Source organism: Spinacia oleracea, chromosome 4 (genome assembly GCF_020520425.1).
Source record: "Spinacia oleracea cultivar Varoflay chromosome 4, BTI_SOV_V1, whole genome shotgun sequence".
Classification (NCBI taxonomy): domain Eukaryota; kingdom Viridiplantae; phylum Streptophyta; class Magnoliopsida; order Caryophyllales; family Amaranthaceae; genus Spinacia; species Spinacia oleracea.
The window spans coordinates 50,259,864-50,281,171 of NC_079490.1; the positions used below are offsets into that span (position 1 = coordinate 50,259,864).

At 40.8% G+C, this 21,308-nt stretch overlaps 1 protein-coding gene across 1 annotated transcript; it reads left to right on the forward strand.

The window, feature by feature from the left end:
* The first annotated feature begins 14,201 nt into the window (after positions 1–14,201).
* On the forward strand, positions 14,202–15,368 carry LOC130471522 (uncharacterized). Its single transcript, XM_056841705.1, has 2 exons — positions 14,202–14,610; positions 14,656–15,368. Exons 1-2 carry the CDS (start codon positions 14,202–14,204, stop codon positions 15,366–15,368), a joined length of 1,122 nt encoding a protein of 373 aa, XP_056697683.1.
* The last annotated feature ends 5,940 nt before the right edge of the window (positions 15,369–21,308 follow it).

The window sequence follows — 21,308 nt, forward strand, 5'->3', positions numbered from 1 at the left end:
TAAAACGAACAACTATTGTCTTTTATTAAAAAGGAAAATCCCTTAGCATCTAAGCAAGAAACTGAAATGATGTTTTTAGTAAGACTTGGAACATGGAAACATTCTTCCAGTTCCAAAACTAGCCCGGAGGGCAACGACAAATAGTAAGTTCCTACAGCTAATGCAGCAATCCGTGCTCCATTTCCCACTCGTAGGTCGACTTCACCCTTGCTTAACTTTCTACTTCTTCTTAGTCCCTGTGGATTGGAACATAAGTGTGAGCCACAACCTGTATCTAATACCCAAGAAGTTGAATTAGCAAGTATACAGTCTATAACGAAAATACCTGAAGATGGAACGACTGTTCTGTTCTTCTGATCTTCCTTTAGCTTCAAGCAATCTCTCTTCCAATGCCCCTTCTTCTTGCAGTAGAAGCATTCGGATTCAGAAGTGGGTTGACTGACCTTCCTCTTTACAGATTTGGCGCCAGTTTGCTTAGTTGGGCTGGCCTTGTTGCCACCTTTCTTAGCATTTCTCTTCTTTCCAGATTTCTTGAACTTGCCCCCACGCACCATAAGCACATCCTGCTTATCACTTTTGAGCGTCTTTTCAGCGGTCTTCAGCATACCGTGAAGCTCAGTGAGCGTTTTGTCCAGACTATTCATACTGTAGTTCAGTTTGAACTGATCATACCCGCTATGAAGAGAATGGAGGATGGTGTCTATAGCCATTTCCTGAGAAAATTGCTGATCCAGCCGACTCATATTCTCAATGAGTCCAATCATTTTGAGAACATGTGGACTTACGGGCTCGCCTTTCTTAAGCTTGGTCTCAAGAATTTGCCTATGAGTCTCGAATCTTTCGACTCGAGCCAGATCTTGGAACATGTTCTTCAACTCACTGATGATTGTGAAAGCATCTGAGTTGATGAACGTTTTCTGCAGATCCGCACTCATGGTGGCGAGCATTAGACATTTCACATCCTTGTTGGCATCAATCCAACGATTGAGGGCTGCCTGAGTGACCCCGTCGCCTGCGGCTTCGGGCATCGCCTCTTCTAGGACATACTCCTTTTCTTCCTGCATAAGAACTATTTGCAAGTTCCTTTGCCAGTCAAGGAAGTTTTTCCCGTTCAACTTCTCCTTTTCGAGAACTGATCGAATGTTGAATGAATTGTTGTTTGCCATTTTAAAAACTACAATTGAAAAGAATAAACAAATAAATAACCATTCACAGTTTCTCTTAATAAACTTAAATTCTAGCATACATGCATAATTCAATGTTTATTAAGCATTTTATTCAAGTTATGTGTTCCGGCAGGTGTGAATAAAATGATTCCAAGATCCTAAAATCATTGAAGAACTAAGCACAGTTTGTCGACTTAATCCTAAAACATCTTAGGTAAGCAAAAACCTTTTGCTAATAGTCTAGAAACTATTCTTGGTTGATAGGTACGTCTAAGAACTTATTAGGTAAACCTATCGATTTTGCCACGACATAAAAGGACTCCTTACTTATATCGTTGAGTTTCACCAAAACTAACATGTACTCACAATTATTTGTGTACCTTGCCCCTTTAGGACCAATAAGTAACACCTCGCTGAGCGAAAACTATTACTAGATTGATGTAAAGGATATCCAAGCAAGTGTATATTTTGGCATGGCACCTTTTAACTCAATTTTTAAGTTTGGAACTTAAGGCTCTTACTATGTTGGTTAGATTTTAAGTGAACTAAAATCCTTAATCATGCAACATAATCAAGCTTTTGATCTCATGCATTTTAAGACATATTTAAAAGCAATAAATAACTTAAACATGCATAAGATAAATGTGATCTAGTATGGCCCGACTTCATCTTGAAGCTTTAACTTCAAAGTCCGTCTTGAAAATCTCCGTGGGAGGCACCATTTTCTTCAAATAGGATAAGCTATAATTAAAACTAATTACAACTATTTGATGGTACGCAGACCATATTTGAATTGAAAAACAACTTTGGTACTTTAGACCAATTACATTCAAATTAATGGTACGCAGACCATATTTTCTATCCTATTTGGGCCATACTAGTCACTTCATAACCTGCAAAACAGTACATATACAATATATACCATTCACCCATTCATTATCATGAATGGCCCACATAGCTGGTTAGTAAAACACATTATGCATCACGTAAACATTTGCAGCAATTAATCAAGAGCACCAATAATCTACCAATTATTCAGTCCTTATTAATTCTAATCAAGTTGTTTTAACCTTAAGGATTTGTAGACCTAATCAAGAGTTTATGACTAAAAGCGCTCCCACTTAAACCAATAAATTCATATGCTTTACTAATTTTAAACATAAAAATGTATTTCTAGTCTAACCGGAAACATACAAATTTAATTAAAATTTAAAGCTCATATAAATTTATAATTGAATCCAAAAAGTTTAATTTAATTTCAGTCGTATTTAAATTAATTCATGATTTTAATTTTAGTAAAATAATTAGAATAAATAAAATTTATTATAATTACAATATTCAAAATTAAAATCCAAGAAAATAATTTAAATTATTAATTTTAAAATTAATTAAAATTACGTAAACTGAAAATTTCAAATTAAACATTCAAAACGATCTAATCGCAACGCAAACACGCTACGCATCGCACGCCCATGGGCCACACGCACACAGCCATCGCTGGCCATGTGCGCGCAGCCCATGCGCTGCGTCGCATAGCTGCTGCTTCTACCCTTCGCAAGCAATCGCGCGAGTTGGTGCTCGCTGCGCGCGCGCCAGCGCTCGATGCACGCGAGCCATCGCTCGCTGTGCGCGCTCGCCAGCGCTCGCTTGATGCGAGCCAGCGCTCGCTGCGCGAGGCATCGACGCTGGGCGCAGCACTCGTGGCACGCGAGCTTGCGCTCGCTGCGCGCGAGGCTGCGCGCGCTTGCGCGAGGCAGTGCGCGTTGTGGCGCAGCTCGCTTGCTGCCCACACGCGACTGCCGTGCCTTGCCTTCGCCCATGCCCATTCGTCCATTGATCGTAGCCCACGACACAAGGCAGGGCTGCTGCCTTGTGCTCGTGCACCATGCCCTTGCTCATTGCATTCGTGCCGCATGGGCGACGAGCTCCCTTGCTCGTCGTCACAGGCCCGCACTATACAACACCCCTTAAGGGTAACACGTAGCGTCCATTGCTTTGTGCGTGCAAGTTATATGAACGAATCGCATAAAATTTAAAAAATTTATATTTAAAATTAATGACAAATTAATAAATTAATATTAATTTCATAATTTTAGGGCGAAAAAATCGAAAATTTATTATTCAATTGATTTCCGATTAACATGGATTCAAGTCTAGGTCATAAAAATTTAAAATTTATCATAAATTTACAATTTTTATGGTGGTTTTTAATCATAGGTATCCAATTAAATTATAATTAATTATGAAAATCAAATTAATTCTAAATTATTCTAATTTTCAACAAATTAATCATAATTACAAATTAGATTGCATAATTAACAAGGCTAGGCATTCAAACTTGTTAAACATATACAGTAGGTCAATCAAAAATTCAAGATTTATCAACAAGAATCACAAATATTTAATTTAACATCTTAAATTTACGAAATTTTGCATTCGAAAAACTAAAACTTTCGAAAAGTCATAGTTAGGCTTCGAATTTCAGAATTCTGGGTTCGGCAGAAAAATATTATTTTTGTCAAAATTTTAGAATGCCTTTTACATGCGGAATTGGCACAAAAATCACTCGATTTGGATGAGTAACGAAGAAACTGCCGAAAAACTGCGTACGTATAATTAAATAAACGCAATTTGCAATTAATTAACAATTACGAAAATTAATCACCCCTTTTAATTCTTGCAAATTTGTAATATTTAACCATGTTCATGCAATTTAGATTATGAAAATAATAAGAGGCTCGTGATACCACTGTGAGGTTATGATACATATGACAATTCATAAATCATGCGGAAAAACCATTTAGCCAGGAATACATATTATTTACACATAATCATATAGCATAGTTTAGATGCATACTCTTTGTTGCGTGCCTTCCCTAGCTGCGCCTGAACCGAACAAGAACAAGTCTTTAGGACTCCAAGTGTCGTCCCTCCGTAGATAGTCCACAGCACGTCCGGATCCGCCTTAAGATTGACCAACTAGAATCGCCCTTAAGGTACTAATAATTTCGGCACTTTTAGGCAAGGAATGTGTCTGAATTTTTCTCTCAAAAACTCACTTTGAATACTTGAAAACTTGTTATAAATTGTGAACCCAGGCCACATATTTATAGGGGTATGGAAAGAGAATTGGAATCCTATTAGGATACGAATTAATTAAAATTAGAATCCTAATGAAACTCTTATTTAATTAATTTATCAAATAGAATTAGGAATTTAATCATTAAACGAATCCTGTACGTTTAAGGTTTCGTATGTGAACACAAACACCCACGCACGCACAGCAGCCCACGAGGGCGCCATGCGCGCGCGCGCACAGCCCGAGCATCGCAGCCCACGACTGCCGCAGCCTTGGGCGCGCGCTGGGCCTGCCTTGCGGTGGGCCTGGCGCAGCCTTGGGCTGGCGTGTTGTGGCGCGCGTTTCCCTTGCTGGACGTGGGCCTGGCTTCGTGCTGGGCCTTCGTCTAGCAAGCTCGTCCGATGCTAATTCGTACGACGCGCTTCCGATTAATTTTCCGATTCCGGAATTCATTTCCGATACGAACAATATTTAACATTTCCGATTCCAGAATTAATTTCCGTTTCGAACAAATATTTAATATTTCCGTTTCCGTAATTATTTTCCGATTCCGATAATATTTCCGATTCAGACAATATTTCCGTTTCCGGCAATATTTCCGATTCCGGCAATATTTCTATTTCCGATAATATTTCCCGATACGTACCATGTTTCCGTTTCCGGCAACATCTACGACTTGGATAATATTTATATTTCCGATACGATCCATATTTCCGTTTCCGGCAATATCATCGTTTCCGGAGTATTCATTTCTTGCCTGTGACGATCTCAGCTCCCACTGAAACCAAGATCCGTCGATTCCGAATATCCATAGATGGAGTATTTAATGCCATTAAATACTTGATCCGTTTACGTACTATTTGTGTGACCCTACGGGTTCAGTCAAGAGTAAGCTGTGGATTAATATCATTAATTCCACTTGAACTGAAGCGGCCTCTAGCTAGGCATTCAGCTCACTTGATCTCACTGAATTATTAACTTGTTAATTAATACTGAACCGCATTTATTAGACTTATCATTGAATGCATACTTGGACCAAGGGCATTATTTCCTTCAAATACCGCATTCTTTTAGATGGTCATCAAACTCGTGGCTAAGATATTTACCTCCTTGATCTAATCTTAGAGCTTTGATTTTCTTGCCATGTTTATTCTCTACTTCATTTTGAAATTCTTGGAATTTCTCAAACGATTCAGACTTGTGTTTCATTAAGTAAATATAGCCATATCTACTGAAATCATCCGTAAACGTTATGAAATAGCTGAAACCACCTCTAGCTTTCGTACTCATAGGCCCAAATACGTCCGTATTTATTAGCCATAGTAGTTCGCTTGCTCTTTCTCTCACTTTTAAGAAAGGTCGCTTTGTCATTTTGCCAAGTAAACAAGATTTGCATTGATCAATCTTCTCTAAGACGAATGATTCTAGAATTCCCTTCCTTTGAAGTATTTCCATGCGTTTTGTGTTTATATGGCCTAATCGACAATGCCACAGATATGTGAGATCGGAATCACCATTTTTAGCCTTTTTGGTATTTATGTTATAAATGTGTTTGCTCGTATCTAGCACATATAGAACATTTTCTTGTTGTGCTGAACCATAAAACATTCCATTCAAAGAAAAAGAACAACTATTGTCTTTAAATTGAAAACTAAAACCTTTAGAATCCAAACTTGAAACCGAAATAATGTTTATGGTGATACTAGGAACATAGTAACAGTTTTCTAGTTCCAAAACAAAACCACTAGGCAAAGATATAAAATAAGATCCTACGACTAATGAAGCAATCCATGCTCCATTTCCCACGCGTAGATCCATCTCGCCTTTATCAAGCTTTCTACTTCTGCTTAGTCCCTGCGAATTGGAACATAAGTGTGAGGCACAACCAGTATCTAATATCCAAGAAGTAGAATTAGCAAGATTACAATGTATAACATACATACCTGAAGGAGAAGCGACGTTTCCATCCTTTTTTTCTTCCTTTCGTTTAGGGAAATTTCGTTTGTAATGACCAACTTCATTACAATTGAAGCATTTCTATATAGAAGGAGAAGCATTCTTCCTCATCTTGCTCTTGGAAGGCGTCATTTGCCCTCCGGGAGTGGATGAAGATGCATCCTTGCTTTTCTTCCCCTTGCACACTTTCTTGAATTTAGTGCACTTCACATTCAAAAGGTCTTGCTTGAACTTAAGGAGTCTCTCGGATTTCTTGAGCAATTCCACAAGTTCACTGAATGTGTTCTCTTTCTGATTAAAGAGATAGTGCATCTTAAACCCCTCATAATCCCTATGAAGAGAATTCAGCACAAGTGCAATATCTATTGGCTCTCTGATGGAACCACCAAGTCACTCAATTGTGAAGAATAATCCAATCATCATATTCACATGAGACCGAATTGGTGTGTTTCTGTCCATCTTAGTTGAGTAAATGCGCTTTTGTGCCTCTAGAAGCTCGTTCTCTTGACACGACCTATGTGGGGTAATGAGTTTGAGATTGCTCATTGAATTAGCCAATTCATCAATCCCGTTGCCAACAGTTTGGCCCTTGGGTTGATACTTCACACAACATTTATCCCTTAGATGACTTAGGAGTGCATGAGGCTCATAGGTAATGAACCTCCCTCTCCAATTTTCGGGAATAGACTTTAGGATAAACTCCGAGACAAGGTACTTGTGAAGTGTCCAAAAATGAATGAAACGATTCCAAGACCCTAAAAGTCCTAAATCCTTAAGCAGCTTTGGCATGTCTTAAGTCTTTTAAGATTCTAGGTAAGCAAAACCAATTGCTAGTAATCTCCAAATTACTCTTGGTTAATAAATTAATACCATAATTTATCTCATTGCCACAACATATGTCATTGTTGTTTGAGTTAAAACCACAATCAACGTGTTTCTTTGGGATACCTTACCATCTAAGTCAACTAAAATAGCACCTCGCTTTGGCGGAAACCTACTACGTTAGATCTTTAGATTTTTATAAGTGCTTGATTTGGAAGGCAATTTTAAACTCAATATTACTTTGGACCTAGTTGTTTCTATGTTGGATCGATTATTTAGTGAACTAAATATAATATAGCATACAAACAACATTCATGCATAATATACATTCATTCACAATATATATAGTGCATAAATAAACTTGGTGAACTAGTATGGCCCAAAACTTTGTCTTGAAGCATACAATCTTCTTCACCTTGTTAGCTTGGTATCGTCTTGAACTTCATTCAATATGCTAACTTAAAATTCTAAACTAGAAATACTTGAAATAATTAAAAATTACATCAAAATTTGAATGGTACGCATACCATATATAAAACTTTACATTCAAAGATAAAACGGTTCGCATACCGTATTTAACTATCCTAGATTTGCCATATTAGTCACTTGAGTACCTGCAATACATAAAATATACATTCTATGCATTCATCCATTCGTATCTTAAAACAAATGGCCCAAATAAATATGCAAGTATTTACATGATTTATTTAAAAATCACGTTCACATAAAATGCATCCTAGAAGATTAATCAATTCCAAATTATTAATCCTTAGAATTTATTCTAATCAAAATTTATTTAATTAAAATAATAGTTCCCTGCGAAAATAATTAAAATAGTTATTTCATTTTAATTTCATTAAGCGGCTCCCACTCAAACCAATATTTTATTTCGGATAATTTAATTTTAAATATTTAATTAAACTCACGGCCCGGCCCATGTTAAATAAAATAATTAAATAAATATCCACCATTAGCCATTTTCATGCAAAAATAAAATTTAAAGCCCAAAAGAACAAATTGCCAATTTCGTGCAACACGGGCTAGGCTTGCGCCCAGCCCAACATTGCCAAGTGCGTTGTGGCCGTACGAGGCCACGAGGAGCAATGCCCCTCCCTTGAAAGGCCCATCGCACAGCACCGCAACCCATCGCTGCTGCTGGCTTGCTCGTCGCTGCTCGCAAGCCAAGGCCAACGATGCTGCCTTGCTTGCTCGATGCTTCATCGCTGAGCCAAGGCAGCGTCACTGCCTTGCTCGCTGCTGCGGCCAGCGCGCGCGGGCACGCCCAGCTCGCTCCTGGCTGCCTCGCGTTGCTGCGCCAAGCTGCGGGGAGGCATCGCGCATGGGGTACGCCGAGCCACACGCACCGCACACCCCTCGTTCCGTGCCTTTGGCTCGTGCCATACGAGCCAACTAATTAAAAAAAAAAATTGATTTCACGAAACCATATTTGCATGAGTTATTTTTCTGGAAATTAACAAAATTAATCGTTTTTATTTTCGAAAAATAACAAAGTGGGTGATTTAATTAATTTTCCAACAATCCAATTTTGCAAAGTTTATTAAATCTTGGCTAACTATATTCAAATTTAACGAACGAACAATGTCAACAAAAATTTGAACATTTTTTATAATCGCATCCAAAATTTTAAATCGTTCTAAACATTTAAATTTCAGATTTTTACCAATTTGGTTTAAGTGACGATTAAAATTAACGAATCTAATCATAATTTTAATCCAATAATTTTTAAAAACTTCCACTTTATATGAAATTATATTACCTTTCCCAATTAACCAAGTTTCCAGATCTAAATATTTTAAAAATCAATTTGCGATCTAAAAATTACAAATTTAGGAAAAATAAAATTAGAGTTTATACTTAACATTTATTGCCGAAAATTTTACCATAATTTTAAAATATACTCAAGAATAGTAGGGAAAAATTTCAATCAATTCCGAGTAGTTTAGGTTGTGCAATTAATTGAAATACTTTACGAAATTGTTAATTTAATTCGTTAATTAACAAAAACGCCAAAAAACTTGAACTTCGATGCCTGTTTTTGCGATTCTGTTCCAAATAAATGATCTTAGAAAATAGTATTCAATCAGATTAGGGTCAGAAAAATCTAAATTTTGACAATTTTTGAATTCAGAACATATTATGCGATTCATCCAATGATCCAAAATATTCCGTAAATTCAATAAAAAATCAGAAAATTTCGACAGCATACAAAAACATATTAATCATGATAAAAAGTAATTTAATACATAAGGCTCTGGTACCACTATAGGGGAATATAGTTAAAACATAATAACATGTGCGGAACAATCCCCAAATCCAGGAAGCATGTATAAAGCACATATTAAGCAAACTTACATTTGAAGCGTGTTTTCCCTAGTTTATCGATTCACGAACAAGAACAAAGAACTCCAATTGTCATTCCTCTATTTGGTTCACCAACACGTTCAGATCCGTCTTGAGATTCGTAGCTTAGACAATACTCAAGAGTTTTTAGCTTTTGGGAAGAACAGTAGGGACGGAGGAAAAACTGAACTTACGTAGTTTTGGAAATAGTCTAGGGTTGGAAAAACATAAGTGTGTGTTGGTGTGTTATAACCCTAAGGTTATAACATGACCGGCCAAGGCACAAGGCCTCAACCGGCCACACACACGCACCACAAGCCCACGAGCAGCACGCGGGCATCGCAGCCGTGGGCCTTGGGCCTCGCTGCTTTTCCTACTGCCTTGCTGCTCTCCGCGCGTGCACACGGCCACGCCTTGCGGGCTGGCTCCTCGCTGTAGGCGAGTTGCTGGCTCGTTGGGCCTTGCGCGCATGCGCGCTTGGCTCGATGGGCCAGCAGCTTCGTCTTGGCTCGTATTCGCGACCAATGCCTTACGGCTATTATTTATCGTATCTTACTTGACGAATCACCGTTGTACGATACGATTATTCGTTTCGCCTAGCTTACGAATATTCGCGATACGATATGCGATTCCGATCCAACGTCATATCGTATATTTATGTTTTTCCGAACTAATTCCCGAAAATCTATTAAATGAATTTCCGATTCATTTAATCCGGTGATCTGTTACATGCCATTGGTGTGATCGACCTTATAGGTTCTGTCAAGAGTAAGCTGTGAGCTTAATATAGATTAGAACTCATTGATCGAAAGCATTGCTCCAGCTAGCTGTTCCGATCACTTGATCTCATTGAGTTAAATGTTCGTAATTAATCTGAACCTTGGTATTAGACTAATGCACCTTGGGTGAAGGACCCACATTTCCTTCACTACAAAGCATCAAGTTTAGGATAATCTTGAAGAGTGACACGTTAGCTAGAAATCAAACAAATTCCAGTTATAATTTTGTGAGCTTCAAACATTGCATTACAATTGATTCTTAGGAAAAAAAATAAGAGTTGCACTCCAACCGATATCGTCAAAGAGATAAAACCTAGAATAAGATAGATTCAGAATAAACCAGAAGGATTTGGAAAAATCTGTCGATAGATTTTAGCAGCGCTAGAATTTTCTAGCCCATGGCATACACGCCCCACTAATTTCCAGCACCCAGACACCAACGCCATTAATTTTTGGCGCTACAGTTTTGCTCTCAACCAATCACGACGCGGATAAATTTTCATAATGAGCTACCATTGACTCAGCAATCAATAGCAGCGTGGCAAGCGTTGGTTATTTCCAACGCTAACCAGACCAGCGCTGGAAATATCTGGCGCTGCCATTTCAATTTCATAAAAACTCAATCTCTTCAAACGTTTATATTATTCCACCGGTTGCATTATAAATACAACCCTCTAAACTCCAAAAATTAGTACCAAATATTAGCCAAATAAACCCTATAAGCTTGAGTATTAACCGAAGCTTTAAACTCGTCCCGTACTCGTAATCGTTTTGCCGTATTAACTCTTGTTAAGAAGAAATTTGTCCGTCTAAACACCCAAACTGCCCCAACTGTTGTCGGAATTATAGTCAATTTATAAGCCTAAACCGCAGAATATAGTCTAAGGGAAAATCCAGAGGAATCGTGCTAGGAATCGTGAACAAGTCAGTCAGTTACCGGGAAGTTCGAAGTAAAAAAAGGAAATCTAGTAAAGACAAGTGGTTAGTGTTCCCGAGAAAGAAAGTATAGCTTAAGATATACTGTAACCTGATATTACATTTTTATTGCTTTTGTCACCTTATAAATCTGGTTAGATAAATTTATTGTATCGATCACGCCTAATAAGATAATTTCCGGACAAATCTGATTACCATTTAGCTCCTTAAATCAATCTAAATCATTGTTTTGACGTTGTTAGTAAATTACTTGTGCATTAAAATCAACTCATTAGTAATGTAGTCTAACGCATGTCCCTTTCGTAGTCTCATTGAACTAGTAAGGACCGCCGCGTGGGCTAATACTTCGCACTCCACGTATTAGTAAACGCCCCCCGAAATCTTAATTTCTACTTCGCTGGATGTACGTTGAGAGATCTCCATAACAAGGATCACAAGGGAACCTAAGGTCGTTGTGGTCAAATACGTTCGCATGGGCTTCGCCTTTACTTGCATATCACAATAGCCGGGTTTTGTCAGTTTTCCTCAATGTCGTTGAAAACTAAATGGAAACTCCAAAGACTAGTAAAAATAGTTAGTCCCGTTTTACTTAATATGATTTCCACGTCCTCGAGGACATTCGATTCGAGTCATTCGTTAGGAAAAGTGCCTCGTCCTTTTTCGACCTCCTCACAGTGGCGACTCCGTTGGGGACAATTTTGAAATACTTGTGCAAGTAGTGTGCCGGTGTTGAAGCTCTCTGGCAAAAATCGGACGCTACGCCGCATTTATTTCCCTATTAAGTTGGGACGATGCAGGGGTTTTTATTTGTATTTTGTATCTTGTAGTGGTATTTTTCGTATTTCGTATAGCTTGTACATTGAATTTTGTATGTAAGTTATGAGAGCTTGATGAATCTTATTTAAGACTCACTAAAGTCACTAACTTGTTCAATTTGTCAAGTGTGTGATCAACTACATTTAACTTAATCTTCTCAATCCCATCCCTAAAAGGGGAGCCAAATTCTAGGTTCACACAAGCGATTTGATTGAATTTCGAACATAGAAAATCAAAGCTCAAAATGTAGAAAAGTGCGCAAAATACCCCTACGGCTTTCGAAATTTTGAACCTTGACGGAGTCGCCACCAAACAATATTAAGGGTCCCATTTGGAAGGATCAAAGTTGACTCTTTTGGATAAGGAATTGAATCTTGAAACCAAACGGGTGAGATTCGGGTACGGGAACGAAGTGCTTAATTTGGTAGGCTTTAGAAACACATTCAAACACAAGACAAGGATCGTTTTGAGAAATCTTAATCATGGCACTAGGTTGGTTGAATCATGCATTTTAGAACATTGAATTTGCTACTTGTACGTGGTAACTTTGCTTTAAAGTTGATTTAAATAACATAAGGCCGGTTTGTCCAAAATTTATCTTTGTTAAGCGTGATGTAACCTTTTGTATTTCGTTGTATTTAGCATGATGGTTGATGAAAGCAATAAACACGTAAAGCATCATTACAAATATAAAAGGAATTATTGAAATGTGTACAACACTGTTTAGGTGCAAAATCACATCACCTTGAAAAAGGTGAGTAAAGGGTGCGATATTGAAAGTGCGATATTGAAAGTGCGGTATTGCGATATTGAAATTGCGATATTGAAAGTGCGGTATTGAAATGACAATATTGAAATTGCAGTATTGAAATGACGATATTGAAATTGAATTATTGTATTTGAAATCCGAATGCCAAGCAACTTCTTAATAATAAGTGTGCCCGACACGGATTCAATTCTCTAAAAATCTTAACTTTAGATGAGTTGCTCATCTAAAAGCGCGCATCATTGATTTTGAATATTGAAATAGAACTTGAAATAGAACTTGAACTTGAATATTGAACTTGAAAATTGAAATTAGGAGGTTTGGTTCTTAAAGATTAGACCTTTTCATGTTAAAAGGCTTCACCTTTAATATACTCCATGATTTGAAATTGATTCTAGTTTAAAGACAAGTTCATCTCATTTAAACATCATTGAATATTGAAAATAGAACTTTTATATTGAACATAGAAAGTTGGATGTTCATATGTTCTAGTTTGGAAAAGGGTTTGCACTTTTCCAAACATCCTTGAACTTGCACAAAGTTAGAGTTTTTTGAAGATTTGTATGATGGTTGTTGTAAGGAACACTTTCAAGAGTGAAAGCCTCAACTTACTATCCATGTTTTCTTAAAAACAAGGTGATGTGGGCTTGACGTAACTCCACAATGGGCCCTAAGACAGGGGTAATCTAACCTTAGCCCATCTCATATGGCAACATGAGTCTAGGGCTTATATGCTGGCCGACTCCCACCGTTCAGGCCCTGGAAGGCCATTCTCTTCATAAAAAGCCCAAGTAGTCCATGACCAGGCCCAATATCCAAAGAGTTCATAGGACTTAACTCCACACTCTCACCTACTGGACACGTGTTCCAATCTCAGAAGGCATCACATCATTTAGTTAGGGTTATGGGATCGGTTCCCAAGGAACCCTAACCCTATAAATAGCTCAGATCCAAAGGTAAAATGGGCATTCAATTCATTCCCACCTACCTTAAAACTATCTTTGCTCTGCCTTCTCTCTACAAATTACTTCTCTCTCTAGCTTATACTTACTTAGGCATCGGAGGGAATATTCCTACGGGAATATTCTTGTTTTGCAGGTTGCCAGAGGATCGTGCCAGCTCATACTTAATATCTCCAAGGAACGCGTGACACATCATCACCGTAAAAGATCCCACAACATTTGGCGTCGTCTGTGGGGAGGTATAGTATCATGGCTGAACCGCAATCTAAAAAGGGGGCAGGAGGAACACGGCCTGCTATCGACAGAGGGCAGCCTACTGTAAGAGGCAAAGCTGACGAGCATGGTGATGTCCCAGCAAGTCGGCCAGCCTCCGCGAGATCCGTGCAGCACATGTTGCATGGCCTCCATCAGAACATCACGGATGAATGGCAAGAAAGACTTCAGCATGTTCTCCAAGAGGAAATCACAAGATCCTTCAGTGAAATCGACCCAGTGTAGGAACGCAGCAGAACGTCGAAGCAAAAGGGGAAGTTGGATGCTGATGGACGCGGCCTGCCCATGGAGGTCCGATCTCTGACGGAGGAAAGCTATCATGCAAGAGAAGAACATCTGGGGCGGCTGGCAAACTTAGCACAGCAAAGACGCGCTTCCAAACCCCAGGCTCGTCACTTTACGAGTAGGTCCACCACCATGACCTCTGGAAGGCCGCGAGCAGAACTCACTCGAAGAGAAACTGACCGGGGCGTCGAAGTAAGAGGGAAACGAAGGAGGCCTTCAATAGGAAGCTTGTTTGTCTACAATGCTGCTCTCGAGGACATTCTTCTAGCTGAGAGACAGAATCTGGGGATAGAGCAGTGGTCTCCCAAAGGGCCATCTTCAGCAAGACAGGGCATCCCGTTTTGTATCTTCCACAAAGACGCCGGGCATAGCACCCAAAACTGTCGGATGCTGAAGAGAATATTTGATGGTTACGCGGCCAAATGATACCTACAGCAGTATCTATGCTCGACAGATGCAAATGAAGTCGGCCATATAAAGGGGCAGGAGACGTGTACATCTCCAACCTCTGACAACGACGGCAGTCATTCGGATGAAGGATTCATAGCAGTAATATCAGGAGGGATTGCGGCAGGAGCACCGACTAGTGAGGGGAGGCAATTCAGTTCGTCTCCCCTCCACACCAAGCAATTAGATCTACCCCGTGTGGAAATTTCGGAAGACGATTACCGCAAATCAGCAATGCCGTATGATGATGACCCCTTGGTCTTGGAGATTAAAGTGGCCAACCTCAGGGTCAAAAGAGTATTAGTAGACACGGGGAGCTCGTCTGACATAATCAGTTTACAATGCCTACAGAAGTTGCAGCATGACCCGGGAACGATTGAAAGAGTATCCAAGCCCCTTGTAGGTTTCGGAGGGAGTGTCGTCCGTCCAATCGGTTTCATTCTGCTTCCCGTCTCAATTGGCACACCCCCAGTAACTAAAGAAGGCATCGTCAGATTCATAATTGTGGCGAGTCTCACCTCCTTTAACATCATACTAGGTCGTCCAGCCCTCAATGATCTTAAGGCAGTAATTGTCCCTCATTTACTGTTAATTAAATTTGTGGGAAGCAGTGGAGATATTGGAGCCATCTATGGAAACCAACAACTGGCCAGGATTGCTACCTGTCTACATTGGAACCGGCGGCCTGGGGAGCGTCCCCGAGAAGGAGTGAACAGATGAAACCTCAGAAAAAGGAGCGAAGAGTCAAAGAGATGCCCATGGCCCATAGTGCGGACAGGCGGCCCGAGCCGGTGGGAGCGCACTATGACATAGTCTTAGATCTAAAAGATCCGTCTCGAACTGTTCCTATCGGGATTCCACCTGATGACCCCATGGCGGCGGCATGAGTACAATTGCTGAGAGAATAGAAAGAAATCTTCGCCTTCACAGTGGAAGAAATACCAGGCATCGATCCAGCAGTAGCGGTGCACAAGCTAAATGTAGATAGTGCCATGAAGTCAGTACGACAGAAGAAAATGAATCATGGTGAGGCTAGAAACTTAGCCGCCGCCGCTGAAGTGCAAAAACTTATGGACGCCGGCTCTATACGCCCATGCCAATACCCTGACTGGGTGGCCAATGTGGTGCTAGTGCCAAAGCCCAACGGGGCGTGGAGAATGTGTGTCGATTATACTGACCTAAACAAGGCCTGTCCAAAGTACAACTTCCCATTACCAAAGATAGATCGCCTTGTCGACTCAATGGCAGGGCATGCCATGATTATCTTTATGGACGCCTACTCTGGATTTCGTCAAATTCCCTTATGGCCTGAAGATCAAGAGAAGACATCGTTTGTCACAGAGCAGGGTTTATACTGTTACAAAGTAATGCCGTTCGGCCTAAAGAACGCACCAGCACGACTAGTGAACACAGTTTTCCCAAAGCAGCTTGGAAGGAATATAGAAGCTTATATTGATGACATGATAGTAAAAAGCAGGCAGCGAACAGACCACCTCGGGGACTTGCGAGAGACTTTCGAGACTCTTTGAGCATACCAAATGAGACTCAATCCAAAGAAATGCATCTTTGGAGTCACTTCTGGCAAGTTTCTTGCATTTCTAATTGATGAAAGAGGCATTGAGGCCAATCGCGACAAAGTACAAGCAGTCATCAATATGACGTCCCCAAAGACAGTTAAAGACGTGCAACGCCTGACTGGTTGCCTAGCCGCCTTGGGACGATTTCTGTTCAGAGCTGGGGATAAGTGCCATTACTTCTTCAGCACAATCAAAAAGGGCACCCAGTTCGAATGGCAGAAGATGCTTTCCTTTGTTTAAAAGAGCATTTGCACACCTTATCGCGCCTAGTTAGCCCCCTCCAAGGAGAAGTCCTGTGTCTATACCTTGCCATTACGGATCACGCTCTGAGTGTCGTCCTGCTCACTGAAAGGGATGGAGTATAGTTACCTGTCTACTTCATCAGCCATATGTTGCAAAATGCCAAGCTGAAGTACCCCACTGTCGAAAAATTTGGCATACCATTGTTCTTAGCCAGCAAGAAGCTCCGCCCTTACTTTTTGGCCCATCGACTGACAGTATACACAGATCAACCTTTGAAATGGCCCTTCACTAATCTGGAAGCGTCCGGATGAATGCTCAATTGGGCAATTGAACTCAACGCCTTTGACATCTCATATGAACCTTGAGAGGCAATAAAAGGGAAGACATTTGCTGATTTGATTGTAGAAATGACTAGGCTGGCTCACATGAAGAATGATAAGAAACAATGGGTAATCTATGTAGACGGGTCCGCCAGCCAAAATGGTTGTGGAGCTGACATCATCTGTGAATCACCAGAGGGGGACATATATGAGTATGCCATGCGCTTCAACTTTCAGGCGTCAAACAATGAGGCTGAGTACGAGGCTTTGATATGTGGGATCCAAATGAGCAAAGCAGCAGTTGCAGAAGAGATCTTGGTTCTATCGGACTCACAGCTAATTGTCAGCCAAGTAAAGGGAGAATACGAAGCAAAAGACGACGCCATAATGAAATACTTGGAGATTGTCCGCCAAGAAATACAATCACTGACTAATTTTGAGGTACAACATATACCCCGCTCGGAGAACAACAAGGCGGACGCCTTATCCAAGTTGGCCAACTCTGCGTCCTGCGACACTCCGGGTCATGTATTTTGGGAGGTAAAACAAACTAAAAGCATTGACGTTGCGGGAATAGCTATCCTAGACCGGACGGCCACCTGGATGGACGACATAGTCAACTTCAAAATGAATGGGATACTCCCTGAAGATCCCAAGCAGGCAGAAAAGCTGCAAAAGAAATGCACCTGGTTCGAGATGTGGAATGGGACCTCATACAAGAAAGGCTTCTCAAGGCCTCTTCTCCGCTGTGTAACCCAAGAAAAGGGGCATGAAGTGTTGGAAGATCTGCATCAAGGGTTATGCAGCTCTCACATAGGGGGGAGGGCTTTGGCAGAAAAAGCTCTAAGAACTGGGTATTACTGGCCCACTCTCAAGGAAGACGCATTTGACTTGGTTAAGCGATGCGATAAATGTCATCCGTTTGCTCATCTAATTCGACGGCCGGCTCAAAAACTAACACCCATCACAAGTCCCATACCATTTGCCAAATGGGGGATGGATTTACTAGGTCCTTACACCACGGCCCCAGGAGGAGTGCGTTATGTGATAGTAGTTGTTGATTATTTCACCAAATGGGTAGAAGTCGAAGCCCTGAAAAACACCAAGGCACAGGACGTGAGAGCCTTCATTTGGAAGAACATCATTACAAGATTCGGTGTGCCTCAATCTATTGTCTTCGATAATGGGCCACAATTCAAGACACCCAAGTTAGAAAACTCGTTAGTTGATCATGGCATCACGGCATATTTTGCATCAGTTGACCGTCCTCAAGCAAACGGACAGGTGGAGGCATTCAACAAAATCATTTCTGAAGGGATGAAAAAGAAGCTTGATGAAGCAGAAGGGTTGTGGGCCGACGAGTTACCCAATTTTTTATGGTCTATACGGACCACGGCAAAAAAATCCACAGGAGAAACACCATTTTTATTAGCATATGGAGCTAAAGCCGTCCTGCCAATAGAAATGTGTGAACCAACTCTGCGTGTTATGTTATTTGATGAGAATGCCAATTGGGAAATGATGAAGGCGACTTTAGCTTTCCTACCAGAAACCTGAGGGAACGCGGCTCTACGACAACAACTTTACAAACTGCGAATGACTAGAGAGTACAACAAATAGGTCTCCAGAAGAATCTTAAAAGTTGGAGATTTTGTGCTAAGGAAGATGGAAGCCGTTGGACGTGCTAATGAGCTAGGGAAACTCACTCCCACCTGGGAAGGTCCATACGAGATCTATGAGGAAGTTCGTGATGGAACCTACCGGATCTAAGACATGTAGGGGCGTCCTATTCTACGTACCTGGAATGCGGACAACTTAAAGAAATACTTTTTCTAAGTTTGAAATCTGTTTTCTTGTTAATGAACAATCATTTTGTAAGAATGAAGATGTCCACACAAAAGACGCATCATGTAGCACGGCTTAATAAGTTTTAATGAAAAGTCTCCCTGCAAGCCGTCCTTGCAAGAGAATCTTTATTTGTGTCACATACATAAATCAATGACCTGAAAATAGGCCAAAACAATAACATTCTCCTAAGAATTAAAGACTAGTCGTTTAAAGGCCTAAGAAGTGGCCTAGATTAGCATCCTCACTAGGCTGATCACCTAGAACATAGGGGATACACATTTCAAAAAGTTATATGAAGTAGCTAAAGACCTTGGCAAAGAGGACCAAGGCAAATAATTGCCATCCCTGCTTAAGGGCGAAGGCTATAAATGTTGAACTAACCAACACCATAAAAAGCAAACAGGAACGACAAATTAGATAAGGCAAAAGACAAAAACGTCCATTCCAGGACACCTATTCATTCCAATAAGTCAGTTATAATTACAAATTATGCACAAAAAGGCATTGAGGAAGGCGTCACAAAACCAAAATAACAAAATAAATACAAGGCCCCTAAGATGCTTCATTCATCATCATCCTCGGGAACAAATTCAGGAGGATGACGTCCTTCCTTCAGGGCCTTCTCCACCTCCACCTGATGATCTATAAACCTCTCAAACCAGCTGAAGGGACGCATGCTGGCAAACTCTAAATTCCAAGCCAGCTCAATGCCTCCTCGAATCGACCTCTCACCCAGCACGGCAGACTGGCTACGCACCTCCTTGGATTTAGCCACTTCCTTACGAGCCTCCTCCAGCTGCGACTCCAGTTCCTTAAACTTGGCATCAAGATGAGACAGTTCGTCCTCTTTCTCCTTTCTCTTCTCAGAAAGATCCTTCATCTCTTGGAAGTTCTGATCAATCTGCTGAAGACGCTTCTTGTTTTCAGCACGTTGAGAAGCTAGGGACTTGGCCAGCGCGTCGACTGTCTCCTTCCTGGTGAGACGAAGCTCCTCCAGCTCAGCAAATTGCTGATCACCACACTGACTAGTAAGGAGGCGGGCTCTAGTCTCTTCTTGCACCAGAGAAGTGCGCCACTTCTTCAGCGACTCCAGCAGGATTAACATCTGCAAAGCGGCAAAAGGTCGCCGTCCTCAAAATTGACCAGGCCGGCATACCATAGACAAGGAAGGAAAATAAATAAATAAAACCAACAAACAGGTTTCCACAGAAGAAAGGTTACCTGTTGGATCAAAGAAGAAACTTCCGAGGAAATTGAATTGCCAAAAATGAAGAACTCCAAGAACAAAGGGTTGAAGGTGACGGTGGTTCTACAACGCTCACTGGTGGTTGAATGACGCCGGAAATCGCCCTCCCTCTGCTGCTCTCCAAAGATTTCTAGAAATGAGGAGGAATTCACTTGAAATGGCCACTTATTTATAGAGGGGTAAGAAATGATTGACCCTGCCACGCGTCACTACAACATAGGAGAACCCAAGAGCAGTAAAAACTAAACTTCAGTTTTCACTCCTCATGAGGGGCAAATGATGTGGGCTTGGCGTAACTCCACAATGGGCCCTAAGGCAGGGGTAATCTAACCTTAGCCCATATCATATGGCAACATGAGTCTAGGGCTTATATGCTGGCCGACTCCCACCGTTCAGGCCCTGGAAGGCCATTCTCTTAATAAAAAGCCCAAGTAGTCCATGACCAGGCCCAATATCCAAAGAGTCCATAGGACTCAACTCCACACTCTCACCTACTGGACACGTGTTCCAATCTCAGAAGGCATCACATCATTTAGTTAGGGTTATGGGATCGGTTCCCAAGGAACTCTAACCCTATAAATAGCTCAGATCCCAAGGTAAAAGGGGCACTCGATTCATTCCCACCTACCTTAAAACTATCTTTGCTCTGCCTTCTCTCTACAAATTAGTTCTCTCTCTAGCTTATACTTACTTAGGCATCGGAGGGAATATTCCTACGGGAATATTCTTGTTTTGCAGGTTGTCAGAGGATCGTGCCAGCTCATACTTAATACCTCCGAGGAACGCGTGACACGTCATCATCGTAAAAGATCCCACAACACAAAGCATAAAGATTGAAACTTGAAATTGTAAATGGAGTTTGGAAGTTCATTTGAGAGGGATTTCAAGTATGAAATCCCCTCAACTCCTTTTGAGGCATTTCCTAGTTCAAGTGAGTATGAACATCACAAGAACATCATTGGATTAATAAACTTGAAATGTCATAGTAATTTGCATTAGGGATTCGGTTTTACCTTGTTAGGTTTAGACTAGATTTCCAGTTTTTGCTCCCAATTGTTTGATCTTTTGAAGAATTGTAGGAAAATTGAAGCTTTTTGAAGATTGAATTTGTATTTGATTTGAGAGGAAAAATGCGTATTACGACGTTGTATTAAAATTTCCTCCTCCTCCATTTGGGTGAAAATGAAGGGCTTAAATAGGGGATTAGCCGGCTAAAAGCCAAACCACGCCAGCGCCATGCGCAAGAGCTGATCCAGGCGATGCTGACGTGTCCCATGTGCCGCCAAAGAAGGACGATAACGCCGTCCTTTCTTCGTACCGGGGCATTGTACCTTTGTACGAGCTTTGGAGCGTAGTGGTTTTTTTGGGGATTAAGGTAAGGTTTGTGACTAAAAACCCACCTTTTGGGTTCGGGATTCGTATTTGG

Excerpts from the sequence above, each read along its gene's own strand:
- LOC130471522 (XM_056841705.1), top strand. The coding sequence starts at position 14,202 with ATGGAGGTCCGATCTCTGACGGAGGAAAGCTATCATGCAAGAGAAGAA. Across the intron at positions 14,611-14,655 it reads GCTGAAGAGAATATTTGATG|ATGCAAATGAAGTCGGCCAT; the intron begins GTTACGCGGCCA and ends TATGCTCGACAG.